Source organism: Oreochromis niloticus, linkage group LG4 (genome assembly GCF_001858045.2).
Source record: "Oreochromis niloticus isolate F11D_XX linkage group LG4, O_niloticus_UMD_NMBU, whole genome shotgun sequence".
Taxonomy (NCBI): Eukaryota; Metazoa; Chordata; class Actinopteri; order Cichliformes; family Cichlidae; genus Oreochromis; species Oreochromis niloticus.
This window is the reverse complement of record NC_031969.2, coordinates 8602827-8626461: the sequence shown is the minus strand read 5'-3', so window position 1 is coordinate 8626461 and position 23635 is coordinate 8602827. Positions and strand designations below refer to the sequence as shown.

At 41.3% G+C, this 23635-nt stretch overlaps 3 protein-coding genes across 6 annotated transcripts in view; 2 read left to right on the top strand and 1 right to left on the bottom strand.

Annotated features, from left to right (window-relative positions):
* The window catches only part of ntn1b (netrin 1b), a 47851-nt gene extending 47564 nt beyond the window's left edge, over nt 1–287 (bottom strand). For both annotated transcript variants that reach the window (XM_025906758.1, XM_005468473.4), the window contains exon 1: nt 8–287. The gene's annotated coding sequence lies outside the window, so the exon portion shown is untranslated. The remainder of the gene's footprint in view (nt 1–7) is intronic.
* A 2845-nt stretch (nt 288–3132) lies between these two features.
* LOC100690007 (phosphoinositide 3-kinase regulatory subunit 5) lies at nt 3133–13372 on the top strand. Of its 3 annotated transcripts, none has more exons than XM_019358209.2 (18): nt 3133–3268; nt 4426–5504; nt 5964–6064; nt 6160–6228; nt 6339–6477; nt 7027–7096; nt 7235–7412; nt 7822–7993; nt 8074–8142; nt 8245–9041; nt 9958–10083; nt 10580–10711; nt 10827–10920; nt 11039–11115; nt 11220–11313; nt 11404–11483; nt 11573–11691; nt 12754–13293. In XM_019358209.2, the coding sequence occupies exons 2-18, from the start codon at nt 5396–5398 to the stop codon at nt 12899–12901; spliced, it is 2574 nt and encodes an 857-aa protein (XP_019213754.1). In that variant the 5' UTR covers nt 3133–3268; nt 4426–5395; the 3' UTR covers nt 12902–13293. The 3 variants fall into 3 exon arrangements, with proteins under 3 accessions (XP_019213754.1, XP_019213753.1, XP_003443226.1); XM_019358208.2 differs by having other exon boundaries at nt 4389–5504; XM_003443178.4 differs by having other exon boundaries at nt 3161–3268; nt 5390–5504; nt 12754–13372.
* A 136-nt stretch (nt 13373–13508) lies between these two features.
* pik3r6b (phosphoinositide-3-kinase, regulatory subunit 6b) lies at nt 13509–23173 on the top strand. Its single transcript, XM_005468474.3, has 19 exons — nt 13509–13848; nt 13986–14081; nt 16386–16498; nt 16666–16734; nt 16849–16984; nt 17064–17133; nt 17226–17409; nt 17896–18043; nt 18123–18215; nt 18327–18666; nt 18752–18848; nt 18925–19029; nt 19107–19217; nt 21496–21598; nt 21690–21763; nt 21841–21928; nt 22038–22090; nt 22202–22302; nt 22384–23173. Exons 1-19 carry the CDS (start codon nt 13833–13835, stop codon nt 22526–22528), a joined length of 2142 nt encoding a protein of 713 aa, XP_005468531.1. The 5' UTR covers nt 13509–13832; the 3' UTR covers nt 22529–23173.
* The last annotated feature ends 462 nt before the right edge of the window (nt 23174–23635 follow it).

The following is a 23635-nucleotide window of genomic DNA, read 5'->3' as shown; positions in this document are numbered from 1 at the left end:
TTCTTACAGGTCCAAGAAAACTCCACCCAGACCACTACCTCCAAATATACAGCTCAGCCTGAAAGTGCAGGAGAACTCCAAAGAATTTGGAGAAACAGCCTATCCGATTAAATCCGAAACTACTGCTATAGTTATACTTCCCCCCCCCTCTTTAAAAAACCCAGAATAAAACCAAGATATGGCAAATGCCCAACTGGCTCTGACTCTCCTTCTGCCTCTGCCTGTCCACTCAGTCACACCTCTGCCCACCTCTATCTCCTTCTGTCCCATTCCCTCTCTGTTATAATAGAAAAAAGGGGGCTCCGCTCATTCAGTCAGGAGTCGGAGCTTTTTTTTTCCTTTTTTTTTTTTTTTTGCTTTTTTTTGCTTTTTTTAATGTCTCGACGTCGGAGATGGAGCAGCGACATCGTCCGACATATTCCGTGAACTACAAGCTTGAAAAGCAAACTCGAAATGAAACTTAAGAGTCATGCAGTCATTTGAATGTTTCAGCTACCTCTCTCTCTTTAATCAACAGTGTATGTATGTCTTGTGTCCAGTGTGTGAATGTGTGCGTGAATGGGTGGATGACTGGATGTGTAAGGCGCTTTGGGGTCCTTAGGGACTAGTAAAGCGCTGTACAAATACAGGCCATTTATATAAAAAATTTTAAAAAAGCACAACACGTCTAAGATACCATCAATGACCACCGTGGTTTCATCGCTGGTCTTTAAACCACATCCTTATCTTCACGCAGAGGAAATCAGCTGCACGTTTGCAGCCCAGTAAGCTGCAAGTAGCAAGACACATCCTTCCTTTTAATGTCGTTATCGTCTAATGTACCAGCAAGGGAGTGATGCAACATTTGCGGGTGGAAATAAATATGTTGTGTCTGGTAAACGTCCTGACAGGCACACTGTACATAAAAAATCATCTGAACTGTCGTCCCAAGAAGATATATGATGAAATATTACATATAAACAGCTTAAAGTCATCTTTTTATCGTAGGCTAACTTTTGTTAACCTTGTTTTCAGTTTTAATTGGGATTGTTATTTTTTGATTTCATTTATTTTATTTATTTGAACAAGCTTGTAAAGTCACGTAAAGTAAGTGTTGCTATTTTGAAAATATGAAAGAGTATATATATATATATATAGAGGGAGAGAGAGAGAGAGAGAGAGAGAGAGAGAGACTTATTTCCTTTTTTAACCATTGTTTATTTTTGGTAACTTGTAGACAAAATTTGACTCTAATGAATGTTTTTAGTAATTGCTGGGTTGTTGATAGGAAAGGGGAAGCTGATAAATGTTCCAGAATTGCGATACTCTTTTGGGTGTTCACGTATGCTGTCATAATGTAAGGTAAAAGAGGAAACATCACAAAACAAAAGCAAATGTAGCACATTGAGCATCACTACTGATACACAAAGCAACAATAAGTTACACTCAGCAGTTTATTTCTTACACTTTGCTAATATTGCGTTGGACTACCTTTTGTCTGCCTTAATTTCTAACAGCAGAGACTGAAAAAGGTCCTGGAAATATTTGCCAAAGGGTTTGTTCTGTATTGACATGACAGAATCATGCAGCTCCTGCAGATTTATCAACTGTTCATCCACGATGTGCATCACCTGTTAAAGCACATCCCAAAGTTTCTCTATTAGACTGAGATCTGGTGACTATGGAGGAAAGTTGTGCACCGTGAACTCACTGTCATGTTCAAGAAGCCACTGATATAAGGTGCTTTATCCTGCTGGAAGCAGCCAACAGAAGATATGAACAGTGTGGTCTTAAGACAGGGGATACGGTCAGCATCAATACTCAGGTATGCTGTGGTTTTACATGATGCTCAGTTGGTACTAAGGGACACAAAGTGTGCCAAGAAACACACCATTACACCACCTGGATGGATCCGTGCTTTTATGTTGTTTACTCCAAATTCTGACGCTACTATTTGAATATTACAGCAGAAAGACTCATCAGACCAGGCAATGTTTTTCCAGTTCACTAATGTTAGTGAGTGCACGCAAACTGTAGCCTCAGTTTCCTTTTCTTAGCTATTAGGAGAGTGTGGTCTTCTACCACTGTATCCCACTTCTGTCCGGGGAGCACTGGCGAGCCCCCTAAAATTTGCTGGCCCCCCAGTGCCTCCCCTGGCAAGACTGTCCTATGTTTGTATTAAACATGAGCAGAAGAGAGGAAGACACCCTACAATGAGTTGAAGCATGAACTTGTTAATTTAAACAGATTATTATGGATTTCAGGATCTTATTTGGGTTTCATATGAACCGACTTTCAGTGATATCAACTTTAATAGCAGGAAATTAACCAGGCTTACAATTCTTTTCTTATTATTATGTTTTTTAAAAAAGGAAAAAAAAGATCATCGACAGTTTCAGCTCTCCTCTCTTTGGTTTAAGCATTTAATGGGCTTACTGTATTTGCCTGAAACCGCAAAAGCTAATTTTGCATCTAGAAGGATTCAAAATCTACTTAACTGACATCCTACCTCACTTTATTTTCTCTTTATTCTACTCACACAATGCACTAGAGGGAACTAGAGTCCTGCACTCAGAGCACAGAGAAGATGCACACGTCTAGTTCCCTCTGACACTGATTGAATTATATCATGTGAACAGGCATTTACCAGTAATGGCATAAGTATGTTTCCTACTACAACTACAAGCATGTTGGTTTTCTTACCAGAAAGAGTAGTTAACATCTCTTGGTGTCATCAGAAAACTGACTGGTCCTTTCATTTACCAGAGACTCTTCAAACTGGCCACTCGCTGCCACTTACTACCTAAAACAGCTTTCCAAACTGCTGTGTGTGCACTGCTTACACTCACATAGGCCATCAAAAGAGGCTTTGGCGCACTGTGGAGTCTGTGTTCAGAAATTAATATGAAACTTGTCTGACTGATTTCTCTATGTAAAGGACTAAGAACCCCAGTTTTTATCACCTTATCTCTGGGGACTGACACATTTGATCACATTAGTCTAGACTTTTATGACACAATGTTGTGAACAACTTCAGTCAAATGAGGTCTGTCTTCAAAAAGACTCCTCCTACTGCTTCAGCACAATGTCTTGTGTAAACTACTTCAGCATAAAGACTCATCGAGTTCCTGTTTTGCAGCACATGCTCTCTTAGCTGTGCAGTTGGAGGGTCTATTTTTGAAAAGCACCAACACAGGAGGATGTGGTCTCTGTATTGTTTCCCTTCGTTGGCGTTTCTCAGTTGTGGTACATCTGGGATGATCTAGGACACAGATTACAGTGCTCACTGGTAAGATTTATCTCGCTTTGCTGGTTGTCTCTTATTTTATGCGTATTAAAAACATTTAAGCATCAACTTGCAATGCATCTCTGCTCGTATCAGGCTGGCTGTAGCGCATATCTGATATCTCGTTTTGGAACGAGCATCTATCACCCAGCTTATAAGAGACCTAACTGCAAACTTTAATTCAACCTCTGCAGATTTCCTGTTCCTCTTCTTTTGTTGAAAGCTGATGTTGATGTAACTGGGCTTTCACGCCATAAAAATACATTTGATTGGCTTAAAGTGCAGCAACCCTATTGTGTCAAGTTCCCATCAAATAATGGTATTTTTTTGCATTGTGGCACGTCATGTTTACATGGCAGGCCTGAACAATATAGCCTGACAGCGTACAATGGATTAACACCTGCTTCCTCAGTGGACAATTGATGAACTTGCTCGCTGCTACGGGATATGCCAGGTAGCTGCTGCAAACAAATACTTCCAGCATATCCTTGTTGGTCATGTGCTATGCTGCATGCAGATGTAGTTATTTCGTGCCCTGCAGCTTTAGATTTTAAGCTTGAACTACAACTATGAAGCCACAGCGTGACTAAAAGTCATTGTCTGTGTCAGTGACTTGTTGCATGTTCCGCTTTAATTCCTGTTTTTCTGTATCCTCTGTTACGGTTGTTTCCAAGTAGAGGATGTGTGTCTCTGTGTTTGTGTGTGTCTTCATGTACGCAAACACATTACACAAAGTTTGAAATCATTACCTATAAGAAATATTGTAGGCAGCTGAAGGTAAGGGATATGAGGCTGAAACATCTCATTAGACTGGTGATGTTGGTGAAAGGTTACCTGAGTTCATCTGACCGTGGCAGCGGGCCCCTTAAAAAATAAAAGTTCGGCGTCACCACTATGTTGCAATACTGTGCACGCTCAGCATGTCTACCCATGTCTAAAGAAAGTAGTTCCATTTTTTTTTTTAAAGTTTCAACGGGACTCTTTATGCGCATTTCAAGCTACATATTTTTGGTTGTTGCTGAACTCTTTGGATAATTCGCTATTCAAAATAATGCTTACATATTTTACACTGGGCCTACTGTCTAAAACAAGCTGTTCTTACACTTCTTCCCCTTCCTTTAAGCTAACTGTCTTCTCATTGACTGCCTCTCGTAAACAAGTTTGGACAGCAGGTGGGCGGGGCTGTTGCGCCTGAGACAACCATATAAGGGATATCCACTCTCAGTGACATCATATGAAGCCAGGAGAAGAAAAAAGGTGCTGGAAAACACATGTTTGGAGCAGTCTGGAGCCTTGAAACGTTTTGCTCACATTTTTTCATTAGGCATGCTTAATATGAGCATCCACAATATATATAAATGACACAAGAGGTCCCGTTTAATTTACACTGTGTGCCTCAGAGGGGCCTTTTCCTGTTTTGATTAGTTGAGATTAGCTCATTTTTCCAGTTACAGCGTCCTTAGAAAAAGTACCAGGGGAAATATTCCTTCTCATCCATGTCAAAGGGCGTAATTTGAGTTTAAGTAAACACTGCAGCAAACCATGTCTCAGGGGAATCTGCTCATGCTGCTACCTACTTCACTGTGCGCTTTTTATTGCAGCTAAATGTGTAAACGCCCAAACCACAGGTGCATGTAAGTGAATTCCAGCAATTCTTTTTTCTTGTGCGACTGTTTTTACTTCAAAGTCACACATTTGCTTGATTTAGGACTAAAGAGGCTCAAATAGGAAGTTGTCCTTTTATAAGTCATTTCCAACTTGCTTGTGAGTCACATGAATGTGGTGTCACCAGCTGATTTTAAGAATGAAAAAGTAGAAGTCGTTGAGCTGTTTTCCACCAGCTCATCTCCGGTCCACTCCCACAGTCTGTGACTCACTGGCATTACTAGGAAGTGCCAGTCTGCGGTGTTTTTTTTACCCTGCTGTGGACACCGGTTGGACACTTGCTGTTTGCTTGTGAGAGCAAGTGTTGGTCTGGAAAGGGATAAACAATGATTGTAAAGTGTTGCCAGCACCATCAGTGGGAAGTCTGAGTGACTGAAGAGACCAGAGACCAAAGGAGACCAAAGCATCAAAGGGTGTAATTTAGCTTTTATTTCTATTTGTCTGTGGATGCCTGAGTAGAAGACGATGCAGACGCTGGATCAGAGCTCGTGCACCGAGGATCGAATCCAGCATGTCCTCGAGCGCTGCCTCAGTCACCTGGGTGTCGACACTCCTGACACACAGCTCTGGAAAGGTAGGATTCAAAAGCAAAGCTGCTTTTAATGGTAACACTCCAGAAAATGATATCATCAGCCTAACAAACCACTATGAGGGGGGAAAAAAGACATGTTAAAACTACTGATGGAAAAACTGTAAAATTATTTAAAATAGCCTTTTCCAAATAATAATGGAATCAGACTTATACCCTCAATGAACTGGGAGCTGTCAGAGAAAAATGGGAATTGAAAGTGGTGACACACAGAATGAGCAAGTATCCGGTTATGCAAGATCCTTTTTTTAAATTTCTAACTAAAAACCCTTCATTCAAAAACAGGCAGCAAGTGAAAGTGGCGTCATCATTTTCAAGCATCTTTCTACTAGAAGCCGAGTACCTGAACAGTCTGTTTACTGATTGCCATCAGACTGAAACCTAAAAGGAGAAATACGCAGCTCAGTTCAGGTTTTTTTATAAATTTCTTTCTGCTATGACTAGCCGGACTGTGCATCAATCGCTGGTCTTTGGAGGAACTTGTGAAGAGAGATCCCCACAACTTCCTCATCCTTCTACAGCAAATACTGAGGAAAACAAAGGAGGTGAAAAGCCAAAACACCAACATCAATTTCTGCACTGTTTATTGCTATAGGAGGAAAGGCGGTGGTTTCAATTCAAGTTTCTTCTTCCTCTACAGGTGCTGGAGCAGTGTCAGTATGAGCTGGTGGTGCCGCTCTCGCTCTTGTTCTCTTCCACCCTCCTGAGAGTGAGTTATTATTTACTGATCAGGACAGAAATGAGAAGGAATCCTCCCATTATCAGCTGCACAGTAAAAACATTTGTGGAACTTACATTAACACTTACTCACTCTTGCAGGCTCCTTACTTGCCAGCAGACTGTGGCGTGCTGCAGGACGCCAACCTGTTGTTCCATGGTTTCCTGTCCTGGCCCGAGCCCTGCAGTTCTGCTGCTAAACGTCTGCTAAATGTCATCCAGCAGGAGCTCCGAGCACCAGGTTGCAATGAAACTAATATGCACAGCAGTGAAATATGAAAGATATAACAATAGATACCACCAGTAGTTAGTACTAGCTAAGTGTTTATTCAATAATAGTGAGCGTCACTGGCAGCAAAGCCAGTTTAAAAGAAAGAAGAAGAAGGTTGTATCCTTTAATCAGAGAAGGAGGAAGCCAACTGAGTTCAAAACAAAGCAGCTAACAGATAGTTTAGAGTTAACTCAAAGCTACTGATCAGTGTTAATAAGACTTGGTTAATCAGACTTGACCAAACAATCCTAAATGGAGGTTAATTCTGTTGGTAATAGTAGAAACTTTCACCAGTAGAATTAAGTGCCACCTAATATGAATCCACTCAGTGACTGACTGCTGTTGAGAATGAAAGTCTAATAGAGTTCATTTGGTGGAGTCGTGTTGACACATGAAAATATAGAAATCACTGGTTTGGTTAATTACCATGTGACCACATGGAGGCAGTGTTTCCCTGACAAAACCTCATGCATTCATACTATAGATCCATGTATTTGACCTTTCTCCTGTTTGCTGTAGGTATTTCATTTCAAAGACTGGTAAGGACGGAGCAGGGTATTTCCCATGAGATTCACTGCTCTAAAACCATGTAAGTCCATGAAAAATGTAGTGGTTACAGAATGTGAGTGAAAATATTAAAAATATCTTTTAAATGAGCTAAACGTTGCTGCTATTTCTGTGCACACTAAACATCTGCGTGCGTGTTTGCGGGCGTTAATGTATGCAGCACGGTACTGCTGGTGAGTCCAGACGACGATGTTCCAACAGAGGTGCAGTCTGTCTCCGAGCAGCTGAGTGTCTCGCAGCACTGCAGCAGAGACGTGACCATCACTCTGATCCTGCACAGCTTTCAGGCAGCTCTGGGTACCAAACATGACCTACAGGAACTCCACAAAGCCCTGCAGGTGACTCCCCACTGACTGTTTTGGTAACACTTTCTAATGCGAGTATACTTTTCAAAGGCACAGGGCTTCTCTAAAATAAGTACAGTGTAATTACAATGTAACATGAGGAAATATTATTTTTTTCTTCTGCACAATTACCAAGAAATTGCACATTACTTAAAATCAATTACTTAAATTTGCTTACGGTATAATTATTTCTTTGCTTCTTGTGAAAATCTGACTTGCCCCTCCCTTATTCTAGATTACCCCACCTTTATTTGTAGGTAAATATTATTATATTGTAATTTTACTGTATTACAGGAGAACTACATCCCTAGTTGCAAGCTGTAAATATCTAAATATTTTTCGCAATTTTTTTCCTCTTAAAGTTTTTTCTTTGTTTGTTTTTTTACAAAAATGTTTCTTTCAGAGTAAGCAGCCTGAGGAGCTGGACCAGATTCTGCAGTCACTGACGGAAAGCATGGAGATGGCAGCCTCTGCAGCAGATCTCAGATCAGCGAGAGAGGGAATACTTCAAAGCATGGAGAGGCTCAAAGAAAGCCTTACTGTACCTGCTCGTGCCGATGAAGGCACAGACATGGGTAGGTCAGGGAATAACATGAAATAACATGAAAGCGCTATATATGAAAACTTTAATCTCAGTATTTCCTCTTCTCATCAGGAGCTGTTGACATTTTCACGCTGCCCTTCCCCAAATGCCACAAATGCCACTGGGAAAATGATAACTTTGGTAACAAGCTCAGTTTAAACAGATTTATAACTAAAACTTCCTTTAACTGAGCTACAGGATTGCTTTTATCCCACACTAATCCTGCTCTTTGCATCACTGCAGATGTTCTGAAACACATTCTTGGAGCTCAGAATGACATGGATTTGTCAGACTGTTTCCTTAAAACCGGACTTGACGATGACGACAATAACGACACCAGCTTCGATGAGGAAGATGAACTGGAAGGAAACAAAGATGATCCTGAGTTTCAAAGTCATCGCATCTCCACCGCGTCCTCGTCTTCCAGGGACTCTGGCTACTCTCTGTCTTCCAGCTGGTCTGTGCCGTCTGGCTCATCGGGTGTGGAGTCGGGCGAGGAGACAACACAGGAGGACATAGAGGAAAGACAAGACAGCCAGACCAAACCTAGAAAGAAACCCAAGAAGAAGTCCAGATCCCTCCTAGGTTTCTCCTTGCTTTTTAAGCCCCCTCGCAGCCCTAGGGTTTGCCGCCGTGTCCAGAGCATGGCCTACCACAAAGACTTTCAAAGAACTCAGTCACAGCTCAAACACTCCAAGGTTCATCCCCTTCATGAGTCCCCTCCTCCCTTGGATCCTCTTTCCCCCCAAAAGCATTTGTGCGTCCGCAGGAGGCCGATCCTGAGTTGCAACGAGGAGGATCTGGTAGAAGCACCTACCCTCGTCAAGGTGGTGGTGTTTGGAGGTGACAGAGAGGCTGGAAGGCTGGCCAGAGCCTACAGCGACCTGCATCAGAAAGAGAGCAAATGTCCCCAGCTCACCAAGGTGTGCAAGCTGCAGTTTTACTTTGTTCCCACCAAAAGACGAAGTGGAAGTCCTGGAGGAGGGCACACACCAACTGAGGAGCGGATAGGAGGTTTAACCAAAACCACTACCTCTGCGGTGAGAACATCTGCCACCTCTGCATCTCAGTTCATCCCGTCTTTTATCTCCATACGTTCATAAATAGGACAGCACCACTTTTAAAGAGTAATTCTTAAAACAACTTTTAATTTCATTGATCAGCTATAAATGAGTACTTTTTGTCCCTGGCTCCGAAAAAAACGTCTTTTCATTGTTCATAATAAATTCACTTTCTCTCCAGAATTTAGATGTCAAATATATAGACTGTAGATAAAAGATGGATGTAGCAATTACATTTATTTTAGTTCTGTTTCGATACCTTTATCTGAGCGTTTTGCCTGTTGTCAGCTTGTTGTTTGTTTGTTTGTTTTTACTCAACTTTACAAAACCAACTTGGTAACAACTTCATAGCAACACTTCAAAATCATCACACAATCAGCTTCTTTTTAAATAGATTCATGTCAAATTTGATACTGCGTTGCTTTAAATAAAACTTCAACAAATGATATTTTGACATCATTAATGAAGGGAGGCGAAAAGTGACTTTCTCATAGACTTCTAAAAGGTCTGGTAGAGAGGAGTCGCCCCCTGCTGGTAATTAGAACTATTTCATCAGACTGTTCCTTCATAAGTGGTTGACACTATTTCTGAACATTACCCAAAGCACTAGTTGTTCAGTTAGCATTAATGTGATTTTGTAGACATTTTTTAACAACCTGCCATTTCTGAAGTTTTCTCGTTATAAACTTAAAACTGATACATACACTCAACAGCCAGTTTATTAGGTCCACCTTGCTAGTACTGAGTTTACAGCTACTACTTTTAGAGATTTTGGTCTATATTGACTTGATAGCATCAAACAGTTGCTGCAGATTTGTTTTTATAGGCGTGCAAACAGTTTGGATAATGAAATGTCATTAATATAATTGAACAGACAACCTTACTTTTCATACAGGACTCAAATGGCCTTGCAGTGGACGACTGTACAACAGATATAGCTCACATGCTGGGTATAATGGATCCCTGGTATGAGCGAAATGTCCTCAGTCTGCTCAGCTTGTCCTCTGACGTGCTCTCTCAGGTATATTTTACTCAGTCACCATCACCTCACACAGTAGAAGTCTATAAAAGTTAATGATGTTTTTCCACTCACTGTCCTTAAGTGATGAAGTTGAATCACAGGGAATAAAGAATCCAGTGTCCCTGTTTTGTTTTGTTTTTTCTTACAGCAAGCTAGCACTAAAAGTAAAAAAGGCCTCATTTTGGACTCATCCTTTGAGGTGTTATGTGAGGCACTTGCTATATGAAAGGAGCAATGAAATGGCTGGAGATCATAGTGATGATATTAATCTGACTTTATAGTAAATCTCTCAGTTTTTCCATGTGTGGAGGACTTTTTAGAGACCTGAAAACACCTCATGAGCTGAATCAGTTTTGTGAAGTTCATCTTGAAAATAGCGACCTTTTCAGTTCTTCTTATTTACACCTCATACCAGGTGCGAGTTGGGCAAAGCTATTTTAATGCACATGCTGCCAACATAACAACATAGTTTGTTTTGTGTTTTTAAATGACTCAGGCGGCCTCTAAGGATGACAGCGTCTCGCACAGCAACGGCGGCACGGAGCAGCTTCCCCTGCTGGCTGATTTGGTGCTTTATTACTGCAGACATGCAGACCAGCCTGTTCTGGTGCAGCTCTACCAGGTTGAGGTTAGAGCAGATTCATGTGCACACACACACACACACACACACACACACACACACAGACACACACACAGACATGCACAGGACACAATAACCATGAATACTTCCTTCCTCTGCACAGCTCACCCTGGTTGGAGGAGAGAGGAGAAGAGAAGTGTTTATTCAGTCTCTGGAGCTCGGACACACGGCTGGAACCAGAGCTGTGAAGGCCATGGGTGAGTCACACTCTGAAATCAGTCTGTGATGTCTGTAATCAGACAGCAGCGACACCATTCAGGCAAACACACACTTTTGCACATGCATGTCTAATTTTGCCTTATGTTCTTTCTGAAGGTGCTGCCAGCAAAAGGTTTGGCATTGATGAAGAACGAGAGGCTGTCCCTCTAACACTAAGCCTTGCGTACAACAAGGTATTGTTCCCACACACTCGTTTCCTGCAACACAAGCAATAAGATGATGTTTAAATTCACAGCCTGGCATATTTCTGCATATTTAATCTGTGACTCGGCAACAGGTGGCAATCAGTGGGAGGAGCCAGTGGATCAATAAAGAAATCATGTGCACATCGATTAATCTTCACAAACAGTGGAGGACACCTCAGCAGCTCGGTGCGTGTGATTCCCACTTCTTCTTTAGTTTTTTCTTTGTCTTACCTATGCTTTGTTGTAAGTTAAGATAATCAAATATTGCCTGTGCAGATTCAGCAGAGAGCCTGCAGCTCACAATGACCGAAGTCCTGAAGAGGCAGTGCTCCAAGTCCAAAAAGGGCTACAAACAGGTGAGGGCGATATTAAACGTGATCACGCGCTCGCTCTCCCTTTGAAACAATCCCCCTTCTCTTCCTCACACTTCTTCTCCCTCCGGCAGCACATCTCAGTCTCAGAAGTGAAGGTGGACAAGATGCAGGTGAACGGGAGAGATCCCGGGACGACGTTTGCTGTGTGTTTGGATCAGGATGAGAAGAAGTTTATTCAAAGTGTCACCAGGTAAAAAACGAAGCATCACCTCTGACTTTGGTGGCAGAAAGAATTCCTCCTGCATTTTAAAGCTTTGGAAAATAAATCTACTCTGATGCGTGACTTACATGAAAGGATCAATGCAAAGTGTTAAAATTACACTGTTACAAGTAGAAGATGTGGACAGATGTTGAGCTGCTGAACTTTCATATTTATAACTTGAAAAACATATTAGCTCAGTCTTTCATTTGCCCTCTTTCTTGGGACCCATACACAAAGAAAACACTCTCACCAAACTTCAAAATACTTTAACTTATAATAAAGGTTTGGAGCATAAATTGATAACAAAAAATACAATTAGTAATTTTATCCAGACTTCCACAAAAACCTTAGATAAAAAGCCCAAAGCTGGTGGATTTATAACAGTTTCTTTATGACCTTTCTTTTCTGTTAACAAAGTATGAAAAAAATTCCCAAGACCCACTTTACGCAACAGGACTAATTGGCTCATTTTTAAAGCATTTTCCAGATTTTCTTCATAAGGAAGGACACCAGATGAGCTGCTGCACTGTTGAATTTGTGCATGACTGTAGCACAACAAAACCTTAAGGACATTTTGCATGACATGCCAACACACAAGCGTTTCAAGCGTCTTTTCACAATCTTTAGCCCCAATTATGAAGCACAATAAATCAACAGCACTTAATATCCTCTATTTAAACTATTTAAATATCAACTGAACAAAGCTGAACCAAAGCGTGCTGTATATGTTATATTGTGTTGTTGTCAGTGCCTATATACTATATATATGATGTCCTTATGTATATGCTGTATATATAGTAATTAGGTCACCGTCCCTGATTTATTCCATAATTTATTCCGACGTCTTTGCACTCAGCACCATTGCACAGCTACATACAAATATGCCATACATGTTGTTATTTTCTGTTTTATGTAATCTGTTAAATGCATTGAGAGAAAAGGATGGGGATGGGGGGCAAATTTCTTTCTTGTGTCTCCTTTTTCTCCAAATGTGAATCACAACCTCAGCGTCTCAGAGTCTAATGCAGTGTTGCTCTGTCTCGCCCGCAGGTGTGAGGTGTCTCCGTGCTGTAAACCCGGAAGCGGTTTGGACTGGAGGACCTACAAGCCGCTGCTGGGCCAAGTTCAGCCTCTGCATCCGTCCTACTGCTCTATGCTCTGCCTCCCCATCACCTCTTTCTCGTCCTCGTATCCATGACGGGCTCGGTGCCGCACTGAAGAAGAAGAAAACTGTGGGAGTCTTTCTAATGCTGGGATGTTTGATAAACAGACTGACAAAGGGTGACATTTTTTCAGGTGTGCGCCGCAATTGAGGTTAAGGTGTGCCGCCCTGTTGATGAGGAAGTGTACGCGTCTTTTTCTTCTGACACACTGGCGCGCTCACTGCATACTGAGGAATGTGGGTGGGTGTACTTGTCGGCATGTTGGGGGATTTTACAGGTTCTTGTCTTACCAGCACTGTTTGTGCTGGTTGGGGTGGGGGGGTGTGGGGGGTCTGCTGTGGGTGATTTGAAAACTGATTACTTGAGTACTAATGTGTACATTTTCAAGTCAATAATGTTGTGTAATAAACTAAGCTATTTATTTTCATGTTTTGTTGGTTTTCATTTTGTTTTTGTAGCTCATCCAACTGAAATAAAGACTACACTCATCTGTGTTTGGATAATGACGTTTTGTTTCAGAATTTTATTTCCTCCAATAAGTTAATCATCCACTGCCGAGCATACTTAAGATAGTAATGTGATGATCATCATGGCATTATGTCAGTAACAGGAAGCAGTTCATACTTACTTGAAAACACTCGCTCGCTCGGACAGAAGCTTCTGTAGTAAGCTGTGGAGAAATGCAGGCTGCACAGAGAGCAGGAGTGAAAGTAACAATGCTTTGCGCGATGCGATGTATTTATAGCTGAGCCAGTCATCGGACAACAAAGCAGAAGTGCACTTACCTTTCACTGCAGGGTATCAGGTATTTGTTTGTATTTGTTCAATTTTTGTCGTTTCGGTGGCTGGGCTGTTGGGGACTAGTGCTGAACTCTGTCCTCAGAGGAGAGGGCTTTTTGTGGTTTGTTCTGGTTTGAATCAGCTGTGCTAAAATTAACCCTTCAAAAACTCTGAAGAGTGGAAAGGATGGTCGATCCCACAGGTGAGAGTTTTCATTTCCTCATGGGCATTCTCGTTTCTCCAGTAAAAGCTGCAGTTTCGGAGTCTAGAGAATGCAAACAAAATGTGTGTGTGTGTGTGTGTGTGTGTGTGTGTGTGTGTGTGTGTGTGTTTTAACAGCTAAAGAGGACCTCTCCTCCACTTTGGACTCCAGCTTGTATGATGATGTCCAGACTCTTTTCAAAGAGATGAAGAGCGAGAGTTGTTCCCGCAAAGGTACCCACTACTGAAAGTATATACTGTACGCACGCTGAAATCAAAGTCTGAAGTCGAAGAGCAACATAGTGGATTATTAAAAACTCGTCATCATTGCTGAGAAACGTGTTTGTCTAGTAAAACAGACACTTCCGTTAGCAGATAGTTTGCATCAACACAGGCAATCATTTTAACAGTGTTGTTTAATTACTAATTATTAGGGATGGGTATCGAAAACCGGTTCTTGTTGAGAACCGGTTCCCACTGTTTCAATTCCTTGGAATCGTTTGCCATTTTTGCAAACGATTCCCTTATCGATTCCAGTCGCCCCGAATGACGTCACCACGTTGCGGCGCGTCGGAGCTTACCTGGCAGGAAACACGGCGCCTAAGCGGCTCAAACGCTGAAAAGTTTGGTTATACTTTACTGGAATGGATGACAACAGGGCAACTTGCAATACTTGCAAAGTAGATATTTCATTTAAGGGAGGAAACACTACGAATATGCGAAAGCATTTGCTCACAAAACACGCGATGAACTTAAATGAATGTCGTGTTTTTAATTCCGCTCCGGAGTCGTGAATCTCAACCCAGCAGCAGCGGTTTGCACGTCCTCTCCCGTTAATGCAGCAGGTAAATAATCAACTAACAGTGCATGTTATGTTAGCGCGATCTGCCTTATTACAAAACCTGCCATTACTGTGCATTTAGGTGACCATGATGAGAGAGACAGACAGAGTCTGGCTGGCGCTCGCTGGCAGTTGTCGCTGCAGTCTACCGGTAGCATCTCTTTTCAGGCCCGCATGTCACCGAGCAGTGACTAAGTTTGTGGTAAAAACCTTGCAGCCATTTGCCACAGCAGATGGTAAGTGAATGTGTTTAATTGTTGGCAGGGACATTACTGAATATTCTTGTGTAATTGCTACAGAATAATTTATGTTATACTTTGTTATTGCTACAGAAGAATATTTATTTTATTATTTTACATTTACAATTTTCCCCGGGGACCCTGTGACACCCCATTGAAGAGCCGTAGGCTGGATCTCTTAAGATCTCACTGTTGGGTTTGTAAGGACATGTTACTCCTAAATTTCTATCTTGTTCAAAGAGAAGATATAAAACAAAATTCTAAGCTAATCGACCTTAGTGTTCTCCTTTTTAAAAAAAAGAATCGATAAGAGAATCGATAAAGAATCGAATCGTTAAACCGAATCGAAAATGGAATCGGAATCGTTAAAATCTTATCAATACCCATCCCTACTAATTATGATAAATAGATTCAAAAAAGGTGATAGTTTATGATATATTACCTTATCACTTCCTGTTTTCCTTCCCTTTGTTTACAATCTATTACACATACAGTCACTGGACACTTTATTAGGCACATGTTCCTAATACTGGGATAGACTCCTTTTCCCTGCAGAACTGCATTAATTCAACAAGCTGCTGGAAACATTCATCAGAGGTTTTTGGTGTATGTTGACGTGACAACATCACCAAGCTGCTGCAGATTTGTTGGCTGCACGTCCATGATGTGACTCTCCCAAAGATGCTCTGTTTGACTGAGATCTGGTGAGGCGGCCACCAGCTGCGGCATGAACCTCTGATGCAAAGCAGGATGGATCCGTGCTTTCATGCTGTTTTATGCAAATTTTGACCCTATCACCCAAATGTTGCAGCAGAAATTAAGATTAATCGGACCAGGCAACATTTTTCCAATTTTTTTATTCTTCTGTTGTCCTGTGCAAACTGTACTGTAGCCTCAGTTTCCTGTTTTTTGGTCACAGGAGTGGCAGCCTGCTGGTGGGGCCCTGTCTGCCTACAATGTTTAATATATTCATATGTGCATTCAGAGATCCTCTTCATCTCGGCTGTAACTAGTGGTTATTTGAGTCACCATTGGCTTTATCAGCTTGAAGCAATGAGCCCCTTCATCTCTCACCTCTGGACTCAACAAGGCATTTTCACCCAGAGAACCATCGCTCGCTGGATATTTTCTCTTCTTCAGATCATTCTCTGGAAACTCTTGAGATGGTTGTGTGGGAAAATCACACACATGATCAGCAGTTTCTGAAATACTCAGATCATGGTACCTGACTGGCACCAACAACCATTCTGATGCTCGATTTGAACTTCAGCAGGTCATCTTGACCTTGTCTACATAATTAAATCCTTTGAGCTGCTGCCACGTTGACATTGACAGATTAGATATTCCCATTAATGAGGAGTTGAACACATGTACCTATTTAGCTATTTTAGCTTCTAAAATAGATAGTCACACTTATTTGAGACAATGCAAGCAAACTACTGTGTGTCTGATGTGCAGGAATGCTAGTATGGAACCTCCAAAGGAAGGTAGAAGTCAATCCTTCCTGCAGCCTTTCAATAATCTCAATTCTGGTCCAAAAGCTGGAGAAGAAGCTAACAAAAGTTTCCAAGGTTTGTCCTTCATCAAGTCTAGTCAAAATCAAGTTGAAAATGCATGCAGTTGTGCAAAAGCTTCAGCTATGCATTTAAAGACTTTCTTTTCTTTACTTCTGCTTAAAAAGTGCAAAATGAATTCAGATACTGAATTCTTGTTTGTCTGGTTTTTTTGGCTGGTGTAGCTCCATGAGAAAAAAACCTACATGTCTGTCATCCCAGTGCTGCACACGCTCTACTATGTAGTCATTCAGGTAAGACACAGCTGAAAATATGATATTGTTCATGAAAACACTGCAGCAACAGCAACAAGCTGTAAATAATGTACAAATACAGGCTGAAAGGCTTTTCTGTGTTTCAATATCCAGTCAGGTGTCACAATTCCTAAAGGCCTTTATCACAAAGCGTATGAGTGTTTGGGGAAACTGCTGATACTGCCATCGCCATACTCCGCTGTGGCTCTGCACACTCTGAGGAGCATCAAGATGGAAATGACTGCACCAGGTATCACATATCCTTACATGCATGACCTCCAAACTAAAATCCGCCCTCACTCTTACCAGACAAACCCTTTCCTCAACAGGATCTCTGTACCTGAAGAGAGTCATCGCAGAGCAAAATATCAAGAGTCAGCATTTTGCTGCGAGGGAAAAGTAAGCAGGCCATATTGAAAGACCTCCAGGCCTGTATCAGAATGATTCAACTGTATATTGCAACATTATTGTCTCCTGCTTGTGTCCTCCAGAGTGTTTGTGCTGGCAGACCCAGCTGTGTTTTCTGTTTCACTGGAAGCTACGGTTAGAGCATACTTGGAAGTGTCACGCCGGCTCACAAACACACGGACTATGGAGAAAAGCATGCTTTTCCATGTGCTGCAGACAGGGTTAGAGATGACCTGCCAAAGCTCCAGACTGGCTCAAGCTCTTGAGGTAAACACATCCATGAGGGTGCTTTGGACAAAGAGACAGTAGTGATCCCCAGAGGACGAATCCCAGTCATTTTCATGATCCCAAATTTATTATTTACTATGTATATAAATATAAACATAAGCTACATGAACTAATCACCCATTAGTTCAAATGGTGTATATGTATAAATCAGGTTTCATTTTCCAGGTTTCAAAAACAGAACTTTGGTTTATGCCATGGTGGTTATTTCCATCATTCATATACAGTCTTTGTCAGTAGATTAAAATTTTTAGTGATCCTCGGAAATCTGAAACGTTACACATAGACTCAAACAAAATACTGTAAAGTGATTATTTGAAATATTTTGCTTTTTTGTTTCCATGCAATTAGCATTTAAACAAAACTTTGCATGTGAGCACATGACTGTGCTCGTGTCATTTTGTTCCCTTATTCACATCAAACTATTCATCAAGATCTGATAAGTTCCTCTGATTGTTTTTCTTCCAGGTTTTAGAGGACCATGATGTCAGGCAATATTTCCAGAATGTGGTTGAAACTGTGAAGCAGAGTTTACAGCATGGTCCCGGCAGTCGTGCAGATTATCTGAAGGGGCTGCAGCAGATATACAAAGACATCTTGGCTGCCTCTGAAAAAGGTCTGAGTGTAGTGTGTTATAACGCAAGTTATTCTAAGTGGAGATAATAATAATAATATTTCTTATCCACTTCTCTCAGATGTAATGAATGATGAACAAGGTCCTGTGTACAGCACTACAGTGCCCTTGCCAGAGATGAACTTCCTCATGTGGACAGATGAAGAGATGCTATGTGAGCCCATCAAACAAACAAGAACTGATGCTTCATATCTATAATCTTACCACACATACAAGAAGGCTGCAGTTTTACTTGAAACTGACGTTAAATTTGTCTTTCCTTAAGGGAATCTGTTGGCAGATTTTGCGCTAACTTCTGGCTCCAACTTCATCAAGGATGGCAAAGAAAGGATCTCAAGAGACAGCGGGATAGTGAAAGACTTAGAGGACCCAGACGACGCAGTGCAGCCACCTTACACGGCTCAAAAGACACTGCGGGAACGGAGAAATGCCATAAAGAGCTCAAAGTCTGCAGAAAAACTGAGTCTGATGAAGGAGAAGATGAAGGAAGATGTTACCGGAAACTCGCCTCTACTCAAAGAGGAGCGAAGTCACACGGCTCGAGTGGTGGTACTGGGGGACGATAGCACCCTGGGAAAGCTCACCAAGGCTTATTATGTCATACGGTGAGGATCCCAAATACTGGAGTGTGTGTATGTGTGTGTGTGCATGGCCACTTTTAAATAAACTTTTCTAAAAATTTCCATACAGCAAGAAAGAGGCCAAACGTAACATGCTGACCAAGAAACTAGACCTGCAGCTGTACTACATCCCAGTCTCTGAAGCAGAGGCTTCAGCGAGTTCACCTGTGAGTTACACAGACACATTTAAAGCCAGGCAGGTGTGAGTGTAGAGGACCACGTAACTCTTAATACTCCTCACAGGATGAGAGCAGGTTGTCTTTGGCGTCCTGTTTGGAGAGAGTGGATCCATGGTACAGTGTCAACGTTAGCAGTCTGGGAGCTGCCATCCCCACGCTACCTGAGCTGGTAACCAACCGTAGCAATTACATCTTATTAATAATAACTATATGCAGTTCATCTAATCCAGTCCGCCCTTTGCACAGCCTTCTGTTTCCAGGAAACCGACAGAGCTGAGCCTTTACCTGTTGGACACCCTGTGTTACTACCTTCGCTGTGGGACACAGCCAGTTAACCTCCCGGTCTATTCAGTTAAGGTACAGCAGAGCTATCATGTATAGATATCGTGTTTTACATGCATTCAAATGTGGAAGGCAAAGAGCAAGGCTGGCTTTTCATGTGTCAAACATTGTAGCAGAAAATTCAGCTAGAAACAAAATAATAATAAATAATGTCTATTATTCTCACTTAAAGCTGGAGTTGTGACAATAAAATGTTTTTCTGCTGATATGGGGACTTAAACATTTACTATTAGGCCTCCTCTGTCATATCTTTTGTTTCATAGTTTTTCACATTAGTTTTATTTGTATCTGGATCTTTGTATCATTTTCAGTGAGTTTCAGTTCATTTTCTCTGTTTCTAATGTAATAATATCAAAGATCACAGCCAAAACTGACTTGGCTTGTTCATTATTCCAATAATAGATGAGGGAACACCCAAATTCTCAAATTGTATTCTTAAGCTCCTGAACCACATAGTTTAATTCACAGAAAGGTGAACCAGTCCCCGTGTTTGCATCTGAGGGTTTTCCCCTCTCTGGGATTCACTTATGCAACAATTTCTAGTTGTTGTTGTTTTTATGACTGTAACAAATTTCATGTTGATCTAATTTAAATGCTGTGTTATTTTTGGAAACTGTTTTTTTTCCAAGTGTTAGCATAAAATATTTTTCATACAGTGTGTGGAGAACAAATCTGAGCTAAGATGAGAGAAAATGTCTCACTTTATTCACTAGGTGGACCGAATCAAAGTACAAGAAATGTTGATCTCAGTTCATAATAACTTCACAAGTTTTTTGGTGACATGCACTGGCCAGTTTATTAGGTACTTTCATCTAAGAAACATTGCCAAACTCAAGACTATTGTATCCAAAGGCGAATTGGAGATGCTTGTCCATGCCTTCATCTCCTCTCGTTTAGATTACTGTAACGCACTCTTTTCTTGTCTGTCTAAGGCTTCCCTAAATCGCCTCCAAGTGGTCCAAAATGCCGCGGCAAGGCTTTTATCCCACAGTCATAAATTCTCCCATATCACCCCTGTGTTAAAATCCTTGCACTGGCTTCCGGTTAAGTATAGATATCAGTTTACAATCCTCACTTTACATTCATGTCCCTACAAGGTGAGGCCCCCACTTATATCACTGAGCTTCTCCAACCCTACTCTCCAAACCGGATCCTTAGATCAACTGATAGTGGTTTTCTAACCATTCCACGGACCCCGTTTGAAAACAAATGGGGATCGTGCTTTTCAAGCCTTAGCTCCAATATTATGGAACAGTTTACCTCACCCGCTACGCACCATCAACTCTGTAGCTACTTTTAAAAACAGTTCAAAACACATCTGTTTAGACAGGCATTTAGGTAACATTCATGTGTTGCAAACTGTTTTATTGGATATGCTACTATACCCTATTTATAGTGTTTTATTGTATCGATTGATATGCTTTTAATCCTTTTTTATACCATTTTTATTCTTTCATTTGATATGCTTTTATTCCAATGTGAAGCACTTTGAAAACACTTCCTGTTTCAAAAAGCGCTATATAAATAAATTTTACTTACTACTTTACTACATTTTGCTGATTCCCATCTGAGCTGAATTAATTCTTTGCGACACAGATTCAACAAGATGCTGGAAACCTTCCTCTGAGATTTTGGTGTGTTGCTCCACGATAATGTTCAGTTTTGGTGAACCCATTCTAATTCTAAAAGTCTTCTGATTCTGATTGTAGCCTCAGTTTCTGTTCTTAGCTGACAAGAGCAGCGAACGGTGTGGTCTTCTGCTGCTGCAGCCCATCTGCTTTAATGTGTTGTGTGTTCAGAGATGCTCTTCTGCATACTTTGTTTGTAAAGAGTGGCTATTTGAGTAACAATTTCATTCCCATTGGCTCAAAACAGTCTAGCCATTCTCCTCTGTCCCTAGGATAACCCCAGCAGACCAGCAGTTTCTAAAATACTCAGATCACGGTGCGCAGTTTGAACTTCAGCACGTCGTCTTGACCTACATGCCTTTATAAACATATGTGACTTGATCCTTACTACATGCCTGAATGCACTGAGTTGCTGATTGTTTGATTCAGTATTTGCATCAATTAGCAGATGAACATGCGTGCCTAATAAAGTGGCAGATGGGCGTCCAAATGTCTTTCCAGCTCGTTCACTGTTTCCAAACAAATTCAAATGTTACAGCTTTAACTAAACTAAGTTTAGCAGTTTCTCTTTGAAACGAGGCGCTCACTTCAGTGTAGAGTCTGGTAGGTGCTGTCATTCGTTTGTTCACGCTGGTTTTTGATTTGATTAAATATGCTGTGTTTAGATGACCCGCTCCAACTCTGATCTGGCCTCAGTGGAGGAGCTGTTTGTGTCCCACCTGGAGGCCGACATCCCAGATTTCAGACACCTTAAAGACCGGCAGCAGAGTATGTGTGCGAATCTTTCTGTGCATGTGTGTGTGGATATTGATGTAACCACGGTAACAGATGGCGACATAACTTGGCTCGTCTTTGACAGGGGAACCCTCTGTACGACAAAAGAAGTCATCGATGGAACTCTTTGGGGTGGTTCTGTCAGTCAACTACACAAAGGTACACCCCTTATCCTTTTACACTCATTACACTGTAACACTTGCACACAGACTCACACTCACTCATGTTCTCAAAAGGCCACTTTAAGCAAGCGAGAAGTTAAAGGAGAAGCATCTATGACCTGGCGTGTGGTGATTACCTCAGAGCCGGCAGCTTCAGCATCAGGTTTATTGTTGGTTTTCTTTGTTCGTTTGTTTTTTGATCGCTTGCTTTATTTCAGTGTGATAAGAATTATTTGGAGAAAAAACTGAGTCATCCTTTTCATTTTGTCTAGGGGAGAGTTACCTGACTGCGAGTTTTGACTCTCTGAACCCCGCATACAACACAGTAAGTCTTCTGCCTTGAATTATTGGCTAGTTATATTTCATTATGTCTGATGCAGTTGAAGTGCTATATCCATATCTGAAGGCAACCGTTAACTGAATCTGTTAATGATAGAAAATCGAAACTCAAAACATCAGCATCAGGACAATGGAGCAACGAACACTCTGTGTGTGTCTGGACAAAGACCCTCGCAGGACATACACCGATGTCCAAAAGTAATTTTATGCTTCTTCTGCTTTTACTTGTCCACTTTCACCCTTTAAAAAAAACTAACATGCAACGTCGTTTTTTTACAGAATAGAAATCTCTCCGTGCTTGGACCCTGGTTGCACCATTCGGTGTAGGTACAGCATCGGCAGCGAGCAACAGCTGCCACTCAGCAAGTATCTGGACAAAGTCATGTCACTGCCAATCAACAGCTTCTCTGGTGTTAGCATGTGAGGGACACAGGCTGACTGCTTCACAGTCATCTTAATGTTACATTAGCAAAGGATATCCATCCATCCATCCATCCATCCATCCACCCATCAGTTCATTTTCTTCACCTCTCATACAGTTCAGGGTCATGGTGGGCTAGAGCTAGAGGCAGAGGGGGGTCACCTGAATAAGTCACCTCTACATTGCAGAGTACAATCATCTACACTGTCTTCTGTTTAGTAACAATAATGTTAATCCCTTTGGATCCTCTTAATTTAGTAACACATGATTATTTGGATTAAAGTGCCATAATTTCTCTCGCTAACTGAATTCTAACAAATCCTGTGATAAGAGTTAACAGTTGGTTAACAGTAGTTAGGTTCTACTAACTAAGAATGCAGAGCGAGTCTGCATGTCGAAGTATCCCAATGCATCGATCTACCCCTGAGTGTGTGAATGTTAGAGGTGTGTATGCAACAGGAAAAAAGTGCTTGTATGAACGGGTGTGATTGGTTGAATGAGGCTTGCGGTAAAATGTGCTTTGAGTGTTCGTATTAAAGCTCTACATAAGTACCTGTCCAGTTACTGTGCTTCAAAGACAAAGTACTACAGTATCCAGGTGCTTGTTACCTGTGGCCATTTTTCACTAATAAACTTTATATTTTATAAGCTGGTTGTGGATTTTTTTATGTCATAAATCAACTTAATCAGTGCAATGAAATACTACAATAATGCCATGTGGCATCCAGCAGACGAGGTTAAAGTCCCACATACTGGGGAAGTAAAAAAAAACCAAAAAAACAATTAGAAACATATATGTGATTTGAACCTTTTGTTGTATGTGAATTTTTAGGGTCTCAAGTTGAATGGCCCCATGTGACACCTGTTAGAGAACAGAGGTGTAAAAAAAAAACAGCATGTACTGGAGTTTGGTATTTTCTGCTTTGTATCAAACTCTTGCTGTACGATGCTTTGGGTGACTTGAGCCATGATCCAGGTAAACAAACACACAAGTTTCATTGCTCAAAAGAAAAGAAGAGGGATTCAAATCCCCAAAAAAGGGGGTCATTTTAAAGTCAGCACTAATCACACTAACTGAAGTGGTTCTTACTGAAGATTTTTATCTTTGCA

Coding starts and splice junctions, on each gene's coding strand:
- pik3r6b (XM_005468474.3), top strand. Junction 21,599..21,689: donor CCTTAAAGACCGGCAGCAGA/GTATGTGTGCGA, acceptor CGTCTTTGACAG/GGGAACCCTCTGTACGACAA. Junction 21,764..21,840: donor TGTCAGTCAACTACACAAAG/GTACACCCCTTA, acceptor TGTTCTCAAAAG/GCCACTTTAAGCAAGCGAGA.
- LOC100690007 (XM_003443178.4), top strand. CDS start 5,396: ATGCAGACGCTGGATCAGAGCTCGTGCACCGAGGATCGAATCCAGCAT. Junction 10,084..10,579: donor CCTCTGACGTGCTCTCTCAG/GTATATTTTACT, acceptor TAAATGACTCAG/GCGGCCTCTAAGGATGACAG. Junction 11,484..11,572: donor CCAAAAAGGGCTACAAACAG/GTGAGGGCGATA, acceptor TCCCTCCGGCAG/CACATCTCAGTCTCAGAAGT.